This window comes from Humulus lupulus, chromosome 2, assembly GCF_963169125.1.
Source record: "Humulus lupulus chromosome 2, drHumLupu1.1, whole genome shotgun sequence".
Taxonomy (NCBI): domain Eukaryota; kingdom Viridiplantae; phylum Streptophyta; class Magnoliopsida; order Rosales; family Cannabaceae; genus Humulus; species Humulus lupulus.
Window position 1 is genome coordinate 41,185,690 of NC_084794.1, and position 12,850 is coordinate 41,198,539.

General features: G+C 40.4%; 1 protein-coding gene across 1 annotated transcript; it reads right to left on the bottom strand.

The window, feature by feature from the left end:
• Positions 1 to 6,887: 6,887 nt before the first annotated feature.
• LOC133814176 (uncharacterized) lies at positions 6,888 to 8,064 on the bottom strand. The gene is made up of 3 exons (XM_062247171.1): positions 7,636 to 8,064; positions 7,214 to 7,443; positions 6,888 to 6,930 (listed from the first exon to the last, which is right to left on the bottom strand). Exons 1-3 carry the CDS (start codon positions 8,062 to 8,064, stop codon positions 6,888 to 6,890), a joined length of 702 nt encoding a protein of 233 aa, XP_062103155.1.
• Between the last annotated feature and the right edge of the window lie 4,786 nt (positions 8,065 to 12,850).

Sequence of the window (12,850 nt, forward strand, 5' to 3'; positions counted from 1 at the left end):
AGGAATTAGTGGGAATTGGGTAAAATGACTAAAATGGCCCTACATGGACAAAAAGGTTTAGAATTAATAGGGAGGGCATTTTAGTCTTTAGGATTTTTAGAGATAAGTTAAATGAAGCTTTATATTTAGTGGGATTGGTAGAATAGAGTTATAAGGCTGAGAAAAAGAAAGAGAGAAGGAAGAAAAAGAAAAGAGAGAAAAACAGTGTGGGTTTTTCTTCAAAGGATCGGTTTATGGTTCTCCCACCATTTCCCTTCATTTTTCTTGGAGCTAAGCTCAGTGGTGAGCTAGGATAGGCTGAGCATCAAGGATCCTAAGCTAGACTTGAAGATTGGCAAGGGATTAGCAAGAACACATCAAACATTGAGGTAAGTTTTTAGAAGTTTCAGTTTTAGGGTTTAACTGGTTTGAGTTGTGTAACTAAGCTGAATTGATGGGGATTTTAGGGGAATTCAGGCCAAGGTTGAGAAGGAGCAAGCTAAGGAGGTCTAGGGTTTAACTCAAGGTCAAATTTCCATCCATGGTATGATTTCTAAGTCTTTAACTTTGATGTTTGACTGAATTTCTGGGTTTAGGGTTCATTATGGTAGATCTTGAGTTTTGGGTTGCTTGAGCTTGGGTTATGAGTTCTTGGGATGCTTGGGATGAGTGTGGGGTGTTGATAAGTTTGTTTTTGGGTTTGGGAAAGATTTGGACAAGTTTGGGGTTGAAATGGTTGAAAGAAATCGCAGAAAACGATTTTTGGGTATTACCTGTCTGCAACTAGCGCTAGTCTTTGGGCGCTGTAGCGCTAGGCCCTATTTTTGGGGATGTGTGGTTCTGCTTGTAGCTATAGCGCCCTCTTTAGAGCACTGTAGCGCTGCACTGTTCACAGAAAAAAGGGTTTTTGGGCTATTTTTGAGGGATTTTGACCTAGGGTTCGGGACCCGATTCCACCACCTTGTTTTGTGGATCTAGGACTTCACGGGGGCTCGGGATTGGTCCCAAGGCTAGGTTTTGGGCTTGAGGTTTGGTAATGACTTTGACTTATGGATTTTGTTTAGGTGAGCGCTAGGGCTCGAGTGGGATCGTGCTCGAGGAGTCAGGTGATCAAAGTTATCGAATTGAAAGGTAAGAAAATCGTAGCACCCGAGAACAGGGCATGGGCCACAGTTTTATTGCAGGGCATGGCCCTAGATTGTATTACGTGCGAATGTATAACCTTAAATGAATTATTAGATGTTATAATGATTATTTCGAAATGTACTATATGTGTGATTATAATGAAATTAAGGGCTAAGGCCGAGAGCGGCGAAGGCTGAGAACGGCCTTGGGGCCGGAAGTAACACTTAGCACATAGAGTGCTTATAGCCAGGGTGGGACCCAATGGATACATGAGTTATCCTTACGGTAAGGACCGAGACCCCATGCTTTGGTAAGGCCTCTGGGGCGGCATGGCCGTGTTTGTTCAGTCTGATGGTTTTCCTATTTATCAGTGGATTATATGTTAGCTATATTTTTGCATATGTTATATACTGTATGAGTTTTCTTGCTGGGCTTCGGCTCACGGGTGCTCTGTGTGGCAGGTAAAAGCAAAGAGTCAGTCAACCGGCCATGAGTATGGAGAGCGTGGGGGCGGCGCGTACATGTTCGGCCTGCCCGACTGCTTTGGTTGGGGGCATTTTGTATATGGCTGTATTAACTTATTATTTTGATAGTTAACCAGGTGTAAATCTATTTTTGAGTTTTAAATGTTTTGTAAACCTTATTTTTGGGATCCCGGATGTTTGATACTTAATGTTTTCAATGAAACTAAGCATTTTCAAAGATTACAACCTTAACCTCTGGTTTAGTCACACTTTTGGTTTTAGAAACCTCGAATAGTCAGTTAGTTGCACAATTTCCATTTTAAAATCACTTAGTAATGACTCTAAGGTAGTAGGGCGTTACAAGATTGTTACTCTTGTAGGAGTGTGTCGAGGAGAAAAAGTAAAGGCGATGGACCTTGGGATTTGTGATCAGAGGTACGAGGTTTACTATCTGATATGTTTGAATAAATTTTGAGGACGAAATTATTATAAGGAGGGGATAGTTGTAATGACCCAAAATTATTAATAAGGCTTAAGAGCCTTGATTAGTGTGCTGGGATGGCACAATTGGAAGTTATGTGAATCAATGTTGAAAATGCATGATTATGTGATAAGCATGCTTATATGATTATTTGGATATATGTGATGCATGACTATGTGTATTAGTATGCATGTAGGCCCTTATTAGGTTATAAGGGCATATTTGTAATTTTGGCCCGTTGAGGGCATAAAGGTAAATATCTGTGATAAATTATTGGGACCACATTATTATGTGGATATATTTGTAGTTTGTGGCTCAAGGCGATCCTAGTGAGCGGTTTAGCGGAAAAGTCACAGCGGGGATTTATACCCGGCTCAGGGTGAGTCTGGGGGTATTTCTGGGAATTTAGAGAATATATTGGAGACTATTTGATATTGAGAAATATAATTGGTGATTAGTTAGGTATCGGGATGTAAGCGGTAAATATTAAAGACACTCAAGGAATTAGTGGGAATTGGGAGTAATGACCAAAATGTCCTTAGGGTGATTTAAAAGTTTATTATTATTGGGAGGGCAATGTGGTCATTTGGTTTACTAAGGGATAGGTTATATTCTGCTTTATGGCTTTAGTGGAAGTTTTAGAAAGACTTAGAATCTAAAGGAAAAGAAAAGAAGAAAGAGAAGAGAAGGAAAGAAAGAAGGAAGAAAAAAAAACAGGGGACTCTCTCTCTCTCACTCTCTCTCTCTCTCTCTCTCTCTCTCGTTCGGTTCGACCATTTTTCACCATTCTTTGTGAGTTTTGGAGCTGGAATTCCAGAGTAAGCTCAGGTTGGAGCTTAGGGCTAGAAACAGTTGGTGAAACTAAAAGAGTTAGCAGGGATTAGCCACTCAATTGAGGTAAGTTTCAAGATTTCTGATGAGTTTTCTGAGTTTTTATTGAGGTGATTTCTAAGCTTGAGTTTTGAATGGAATTAAGGGAAATAAGCTTGAGGAGTTGAAGGGCTTAAGGCTGGAAGGATGCTAGAGATAACCTAGGGTCGAAATTCTCCATGGAAGGTAACAAATTCTGGCTTTGATGTTCTAAGTTTATGAGTTTCTGGTTGAATTCTTGAGTTCTTGGGTTCAATGTTTGTTTTTCTAGTTTGATAATGCATGTGGTGAAGTCTTGTGTTATTGGGTTGTGTGGGGTGAGATATAGGTGATGGTAGACTCAATTTGGTGTGTGGTTGAGGTTTGGAAGGGTTCCAAAGGGTCTTGGTTCGAGGAAAATCGAAGGAAGGGAAAACAAGGTGTTGCTGGTCTTTGACTAGCTCTGTATCGCTAGACTTTGAGCGCTACAACGCTAAGCTTGGGTTTTCCTGGTGCTTAGGGCTCTGCTTGTAGCGCTATAGTGCCCTCTTTGAAGCGTTGTAGTGCTACCCTGTCTCCAGAAGTGGGTTTTTAGGTTATTTCTTAGGGTTTTCATCCGGGGGCTCGGGGTTTGATTCCACCACCCCGTTTGGTGGAATTAGGGCTTCCCGAGGGCTTGGGATTGGTCCCGAGGTTAGGTTTTGGTATTGAAGTTTAGTGATGGTTTTAATTTGTGGCTGTGATTGGGTTAATGTCAGGGCTTGGATGGGATCGTGCTTGAGATTTGACTTCATTGAACAAGCTAGCGGAATCAAAGGTAAGAAAAATGCACCCGGTTATGTGATTGTGTTGGGACTAAGTGCTCCCTAAATCTATATAATTTCATAGATGGTATTATGCCATGGTACATGTGATAAACAGCCTAAGAATGTTGTAATCAATATTTGCGCACAGGGCGCAGCTCGGCCACATGTAGCTGAGGACAGCTTAATATTCACTGAGCTCGGTTTAAGCAGGCCGGAGTTAGTTAGATAAACTGAGGGTGCAGTGTAAGGGTGTTAACCTTGGTTATCATATGTGATTTGATTATTGATATGAAATGATGTACTTAGTATGTTGAATACTTGATTAGTATGAATATCTAGAACGTTGGGTGTATGAGTATATTATATGAGTTATCTGGTTGTTTGTTTGGTGATTATGCTCTATAGTTGTGTTTTCTTGCTGGGCCTTGGCTCACGGGTGCTACGTGGTACAAGTAAAAGCAAGAGGAAAGTGGACCAGTCCTGAGTTGAAGAGCTTTGGGGTGGAATGTACATAGTTAGCTGATTGGCCGCCACGGTCGAGGAGTGACACAGGACAGAAAGAAAACCTAAATGTTTGTTTTGCCCTTAGAGTGGCTAGTAGATGTACTTTTGTTCTGAATTTTTGTAAACTAACTTTTGAACGTTATTACTTTTGGGATCCCATGTACTAAAATGTTCAGATATATGAAAAGTAACTTTTGTGGCCAAACTCTTTTAACCCTAGCTTAATTATCGTTACAGTAACACGTTTTTAACTAAATGACTTGATTAGCAAGTCTTGCACTTTCATAAACACACAGTGTAACGGTCTTGGCTATCCAGGGCGTTACACTGAGTCTCAAAACCAAGCTCCCTCGTGGAAATTATTTACAGATGGTTCTTCTAATGAGTGCCACACCGGAGCAGGAGTGATATTGATGACGCCGGAGGGGCGTCAATTTCACTGCGCAATCAAGTTTGACTTCATTGCTTCTAACAACGAAGCCGAGTATGAAGCATTACTCGCTGGGTTGCGGTTAGCCATGGACATGAATATAAATGTGCTCAACATCTACAATGATTCTCAGCTGGTGGCGAATCAAGTCATGGGAGAATACTAGGTGTGAGATTTAAAGATGGTTGCCTATTTAAACAAAACAAAAGATCTATTGGCTCAGTTCGACAAATACACCCTCCAGCAAGTACCTCGCGACCAGAATTCCAATGCTGATGCTTTGGCCAAGTTAGCAAGTGCGAAGGATGCTGATACTTTCAATATAGTACCGGTTGAGTGGCTGTCTATGCACAGCATCCGAGCAGGGGAGACCACTATGGTAATCCAGATGGCGGATACATGGATGGTACCATATATAGAGTATCTGACGCAAGGCGTGTTACCAACGGAAATAAACAAAGCTAGGTCTCTTCAGCGACAAGCTGCTAGGTATATCCTGGTTGATGGAATCTTGTACCGAAGGGGATACTCAATGCCACTCCTAAGATGCATTTCAAAAGAAAAGCCCAAAGAATTGATGAAAGAGGTACATGAAGGCTTCTGCGGAGACCACGCTGGGGGGCAAAGCTTGTCAAAAAAGATCCTGAGGCAAGGGTACTTCTGACCAACAATGAATGAAGACTCGATGGAGTTTGTGTGGAGGTGCAACAAGTGCCAAGGTTCTCCAAAATCCCACGAGCAGCCCCTAATAAGTTTAAACAGATGCAAAGTCCATGGCCTTTTGCAGTTTAGGGCATGATCTAATCGGATATTTGCCCACAGAAAAGGGCAGTGTCAAGTATGTTGTGGTTGTCGTCGACTACTTCACTAAATGGGCTGAAGCCGAGCCTCTCGCAACCATAACGACCAAGAAGGTGCTGGATTTCGTGATCAAAAACATCGTTTGTCGCTATGGACTGCCAAGGAAAATCGTCTCGGATAACGACACTCAATTTGATAGTGATTTATTCAAGGATTTTTGTGAACGACATGGCATTATCAAGAGCTTTTCTTCAGTCGCTCATCCTCAAGAAAATGTACAAGTCGAAGTAGGCAACAAAATGCTAAATGATACTCTGAAGAAAAGACTGGAATAAGCTAAGAGGGCATGGCCAGAGCAATTGCCTAAAGTCCTTTGGTCGTACAAAACTTCCCATCGAACAGCAACAGGCCATACTCCATTCTCTTTAGCTTATGGGTATGAGGCTATGTTGCCTGTTGAGTTAGACCGCCTTCACATCGTAGAATAACGTACGATCAAGGCTCGAACAGCCAACTACAGATGGAATCCCTAGACTTGGTCGATGAGAAGCGTGAGCAAGCCCTACTCCGAGTAGCTACGTACCGGCAAAAAGTCGCCCGGTATTTCAATTCTAAAGTGCGAGAAAGGATTTCAATGTCAGAGATCTAGTACATCGAAGAGTTTTCCTAAACACCCGCGACCAAGCCGCTGGCGTACTTGGACCTAATTAGGAAGGGCCTTACCAGATTGAAGATGTCCTCCATCCATGCACCTACAAACTTGCTCCCATAAATGGAGATCTTATTCCTTGCTATTGGAATGGAGAATACCTGCGCAAGTACTATCAATGAACAATCCTTCTTAAAGGATTGGCTTGTATTAATTTTACTTTTTACAAGTTATGAAAAAGGGTTAGTCATTTTATGTGACTAATCGCTTATAAGTGTAAGATCTTTTTTATCACTCGTACAGACATGTTTTGTCCATTTATTATGAGAAATAAAAGGGACTGTGCGTAGCCAGTCATTCTTGCCAATTATTGTATTTTATACAAGTATCTGGTCATTACAAAAGTTGTTTTATTCTATTTACAATTTTAATTATTTTGCTCCGAGGAGTATTGTTCGAACAGGTTTTGGTCAAGGCAAGTGACCAAGGACCTAAAGCTCCTTGATCACTTGAGGGGCACATAAGGTAACTAGTAAGCAAAGCATATTGAAAGGTATGTAAACACATGAGCAAAATAAGTGAAAGCATGCTAGGGTACTTAGAGTATTTTTCAAAATTTTGTATTTTGTTAAATCAAACCAAAGTACTATGCTAAGTTCAGTCATCCGAACAGAAGTTATAATAAGATGCAAATATATTATAATATCAAAATGGATCCTTTTACACCGCGAGCAGTTGCTGCTCGGATGTAATTGTTCAATTAAAAGTAAAAGCTGCCCGTGCAACAATAAATATTCAACTAGAAAATAAGTGTCTTTACGTCACGACCTGTAGGCCGTGTACTTGAAAGATTAAAGAGAAAGAAAAATAGCAGACTATGAGGTTGGAGGATCTTGAGGGGAGCCTTGGTCGACGACATTTGTAGCTTCATTGTCCGCCCCGTCCACGCCAGTGGCCAAGGAGATTTCGGGAGAAGCAGGTACCCTTGTTCTCTCTTCTTCCGCCAATCAAGCAGCGCAGCGGGCTATCTCAGCATGCCTTGCGCGCTCGGGAAGATAGCTGAAATCAGCCTCTTGGTTGTGTTTCCAGAAGTCACAGAAACACTTAATCATGGCGTTCTTGTACCTTTCCAAATTCCTGGAGTTAGCTTCTTCAAGCTTCTTGATCTGGCCCTCCAATGTTGCGGTCTCGTGTCTTCTCGCGTTCAAGTCCTCCTCGAGCTTTTTAGCCACGCGGTTGTTGACGCGATTAGACTCCTTGAAGTTGTCCCTTTGCTTGACGCCCGTATCCAAAGTAGTTTGCTTCTCCCTTAACTCCTCAGCCAGTTTGTTCTTCTCCTCATGCACTGCCTCAAGCTGTTCAGCGTATTTTGCTTCGACAGCTTTGAGTTCTTTGACGTGTCATTGCTCCAAAGCCCTAGACTGCTCGGTGATAGCACTCGAGCGAAGCTGGCCGACAGTAAGGGTCAGCATTGCTTGCGATCAGAGCGAAAGTTAATCTGACTGTTGAGTATAAAAGGGCTGTCTCCACAGAAAAAGATAACTTACACTAGCAAATTCATTTAATGCCTGGGTTAAGATCTGGTCGATGTGCATCATCTCTGTCACAGGCATCACCTCTCGGTAGTGTTCATGCTTCACAATTTTGGCCACCCTGTCTTTGACCGATCTTAAGGCGCGACTCGTTATGTCGCCGCCTGTGGAAGCAGGACCAGCCTGCTGAGTCTGGTCGGTTGGGGTCGATGGAGAAGGTGTCGACCCGACAGGAGTAAGAGGAGTTTGCTGCTCGAGAGGAGAAGGAGGTGTTGTTACATTTGTTGAAGGTCCATCTACCGGAGGGCCTGCAGTACGGGTTTTCTTGGTCGGAGGCGCTTTACTGCTTTCCCCGGGATGCCGTTTGCTCATTTTCTTCTTGCTTGAGGGAGCTTTAGGAGCCTCTGGGGCACTGTATATGTCGAACACATTCTCAGAGTTCATGTCTATAAAAAATGCAAATACACGAACAATGAGATAGTATAAACGATTGAGTATGTTATGTCAGGAAAAGAAACAAAGAAAATTGTAAGTGAAATACCCGAGCTATCATTACTGGTCGCTACATTATATACTCTACTAGTGTTACACTCACTCTCTGGCATGAAGAAGTCTTAATCTAAATTGGGAGTGTAGTTAAAGTTACCGTCCCCATCAAATAAGTGACAGGGAATTGGCAAACTATCTAAGAGTGAGAGATCAGTACCGTTCTCATCCGAAGATTCGTTAAAGGGCTTGAGAGGTTCGGTGGCTTTCTTTTCTTCCTTTCCTGTTGGGGCGGGGGGAGCAGCAGCCCATGGGGTGCTGGAGGGTTCCCTGATTGTCACTCTAGTTGCCCTCCTTGGAGGGGGTTATGGCACATCTGGGTGCTGCTCGGGAACCTCTCCACCAGTGGCACTCCCTGTTGTTGACTCCCTCAAATCTTGGTGAGGGGCCAAAAGGCCGACCAGTCTCAGATTGGCCTCTGTGACCAACTGTTTGACCCTTTTCTCTATGTCGATCATGTTGGCCAGGACGGCTGATCGGATCTCCATGTCTAGAGTAGGCTTTAGTCCCGACCATGGGCTTGAAATGCACTAAATTTCTAATGGAAATGCAGCAAAAAATTGAAGAAAGATAAACGACCAATGGTACAAAGACTTTACCTTCTTGTGTGAAGGCCAAGTTGTTCGCGACCATGTCGGTGGTCAAAAAGTACTCCAGATGGTACTTCCCCATGTTCGAGATATAAGTGGTGTCAATCAGGAAAGTGCAACCTGTTTTCTGATGACAGAAGTGGAAAAACCCTGTGTTTTCCTGGTTGGGGTTAGATTTTAGGTCGAACATGTATTTGGCCTCATGTGGTGTGGGGACGGGCCATTTCTTATGGTTATAGAGGATATAGAGTGCAGCAAGAATTCTATATCTGTTGGGATTTATTTGAAAATGGGCGACCCCGATGTAATTGGCCACCCCCTGGGAAAAAGGATGAAGAGGCAGGATCGCTCCTGCCTCGATGTGGTACCTCGACCAGGCTCTAAAAGCACCTCTAGGCAAGTTTGCCCGTTGGTCTTTGGTGGGTTGAACTAGGGTCACCCCAGGAAGTCCATATTTTTTAATATAATTAGCGATCACCCTGATCGTTATTCGGCTAGAAGGGGCGACGTACCATTCAACATCTGGTTGAACGACGTTTCGAAGCTAAGCACGAGTTTGGATGTTGGGGTCAGGGATATTTCTTTCCCGACCACTGGTCGAGGGAATTCTAGCCTGAGGAGCAGGCTGATTTGAAGGGTTGGAAGGTTTCTTTTTCTGGGCAGTGGATTTTACTCTACCCATGGCTGGAAGGTTTGACTGAGGTCTATTGGGTGGGGATTGAGAAAAAGGAATTTATGGTATCAATAGCGACGGTTGCTCCTCGTCTTCAAGTAATTGGGCAAGCAAGTCATCGTCGATAGGCCTTTCACCTCCCCACGGATCTTGCATGAAAAGCTGCGAACAGAGAAAGGGGGAGGTGAGAATGTAAATCCTAAAAATCTGTGTTGAGAGATAGAATAACGTTGCTCGCGTATAAAAGTTAAGCTTTTATACGGCCAACAGCATTCTAACAAAAACACTAAGTTTTATACAAGCAGTTTCAAAAACATATTGAAAAGCGGAAGTAAATAGCTTTTTCAGGAAAAAAGCTTTTTTGACTCCGAAGGGGCGGGAAAAACCCAGTTTTTCAACTAGCCTGAATTCGATTTTACGCCCTAAATCTACAATCTCGACTACCAAACTGGCTCATAACTCCTACGAAATGTTGCTTCACTACCCTATCAAACAACTATTGATATATACACAATCCCCATAATAGTTTCAGCCAAGAACATGCAAAGGTTCATAGATAAAAATAACTATGAAGCAGTTTTGAATGGCACCTCAAATGTCTAAGAAGTTCGTGAAACTTAGATGAAGAACGGAGTCTGAACACAAGGTTTGAACACGAAAGCTTTCGAGCGTCCGGATGTGAGTTCCTGGAAATTTATGGGTTCTGAGGACAGAAATTCTTCAAAGTTCTTGGAGAATAGATGGCAAGTGAAAAGTAAAAAGTAAAAATGTGGGTTTGGGATATTACTTATAGCAGCTGCAACACAGTAGAAGAAGTAATCATGAATTACATTTTTCAAAGCATGGGGAAGTGTAATAGCCGTCAGACAAGTTATTAGGAAACTGAAAAGACTTGATTGGACATGATTGATCACTTTTTTCAAGAAAGCACAGGTGGTTCTGACAGATTTCATGGGGTATTCGAAGGGTCAGTTTTTGAAGTTTACTTATTACTGGTCGCAATAAATAAACTTGGGGGGCAAATGTTTACCCAAAAAATGGCTGCTGATGACGTGGCAGGAATTTCTCACACGTGGCAGAAGTTCTGTTCGACTATCGACCAGAAGCACATCACTTCGTCAGGCTTAACTTTTAGATACGACCAGGCTGGCCGTATAATTTTATTTGTTTCCTTCTAAGTTGTAATCTTATAATAATTTCATTGAATATCTCCTCATTATTACCTTGATACGCGATTATTAAGGAAAGATACGGCATGTTGGCCCATGTAACCCTCCTTGAGCCTATAAATATACATGAAATAGCTCAAGGAAGGGACTTTTTGGACTGAATCTTTTTGCTAAGATAGAGAGAGAAAGAGAGCTACAGTGCAATTATCCATCATTTCATTGTATTCCTTCTAAGGTTTGTGAAACTGAAGAACCCTAGTTCTTAGATCACGACTTTGAGATTCAATATCAATAATAACACCAAGTGGACGTAGGTCATTACCATTCTTTGGGGCCGAACCACTATAAATCCTTGGTGTTTTCTTCTTTTCCTTGGATTATATTCTTAATTATCGTTTTATTTTCTGTTGTACATTTGACTCCTTGTCGTTGGCCAAATCGTTGGTCAACAAATATCATGAATGGCTGGGAACATGAATTATAATAATGGAATCCATACTTTCCTAACAGATCGAATATTGGTTCTATTAAGGGTTAATTCTGGAACTGAATACTTAGCTCAAATCTATAATTTGATTATAGATTAATTATTCGCTAGTCAATTAATGGCACTGAAGGATCGAGAGGTAATTAGAAGGGTAAAACAGCAATCTTGGCCAATTCTAATTAATGAACCAATAAATGGAGGACAAAACTACATTTATTGATTATATCAATGGACTACAAGAGAAAACTCTGTATATATAATTCCATAAATACTTAGAGTGCAATTCCATATATATAGTGGAGTAATCATGGAATTAATAAATAAGATTATTGGATTAAAGAGTTTGACTAATAATATGGTTTATTGGAGCTTCGTATTATAGGTCTATGGTCTATAGATCACTTCTTTCCTACACTGCCAAGGGTAAGGATGTCAAAAGACACATTTGTAGAGAGAATGACTTAATTGCAAAGGAATTAATTTTCCAGGGAAATTGAATAATTATGTGATAGTTATGAGCAATTGATTAATTATTTAACTATATAGTTTTTATTTAGAAAAACTATAGGTTAAAATAAATATTAATCTTGTTTTGATTAATATATAAAGAGAGATTTATAATTATCATATTTAGAATAAGATATTTATTTATTTATTTAAAACTGATATTTTAAGATAAAATTAATTTTGAATTAACTGATATTTTTTTGGGATAAATATATTGTCTTAAATATTAATTAAATAAAAATAATGAGAATATTAGGGAAAACCCTAATGTGGTGCCACACATAGATATTTCCTATATCTGGAATTTGAATTTTGAATTTCAAATAATTTTTTTATTTAATTATATATATTTATTTATTCTTTTTTAAATATGATTTAAATTAAATAATTAAGCAGGTTATAACTAATCAGTTTTATTTTAATAAAATAAAAATTAATTAAATTATTTAATTATCTTTATATACCTAGAAAGAAGCGATACTTTTAAGGAGGTCATTGTTTTTCATAGACTGTCTGACTATCTCTCTCAAATAGATGCAATAGTTTTCCTAAACCTGAAAACTATTCAATTCATAAATCAACATTTTGAATCCTACGTGCCTACACACGTCCTTGTGTGTTTGAGGATTGGTCTAGAAGATCAAGGTGTGAGCTTTCAGGACTTGGATAGGAAGATCATTGATTTTATACAAAAAGATTCGATGACACTTGATAGACTAGAAGAGGTAATCTCTAATTTGACTGTATATGATTTAATATATATGTGTGTGTGTGTGTGTGTGTGTGTGTGTGTATGATATTGGTCGGTATTAATAATTATTAAAAGGGCCCATTCCTCGCTGTGTATCTTTGATTTGCACTTTTAATTCCAAAAATTGGTACTAAAGCAGTCTACACACACACATATATATATATATATTAAATATTGTGTGGATTTCTTGCATTTGTGATATGTATATTGAATGAATGTATATGCATTTTGAATATATGGTTGAATGATTGATCGTTAATTATATGGTGTTATTGGGTTATGAATTTGAGTTTCTAAATCTTGTTTAAGTCATAACAGACATAGTATTTTTAGTAAATTTTATTTTAAAAATATGTAATTTTAAAAAAATCTGCGCAATAACAAAAGGAGGACTTGAGCAACCAGCCAAACCAGCGACCCGAGCCCTCCCGGACAGTCACGCGCATCACCCGTCCCAAGCCCTTTTGCACATGCACCTGACGTGCCCCTGCGCCCATGGCCTGCTGA

Bases quoted from the DNA above. Each gene is read 5' to 3' on its own strand.
- LOC133814176 (XM_062247171.1), bottom strand. From the start codon at position 8,064: ATGAACTCTGAGAATGTGTTCGACATATACAGTGCCCCAGAGGCTCCT. The intron at 7,444-7,635 runs GTAAGTTATCTT...TACGCTGAACAG, and splicing joins CATTAAATGAATTTGCTAGT to CTTGAGGCAGTGCATGAGGA. The intron at 6,931-7,213 runs GTACAAGAACGC...TAATCTTTCAAG, and splicing joins AACTCCAGGAATTTGGAAAG to TACACGGCCTACAGGTCGTG.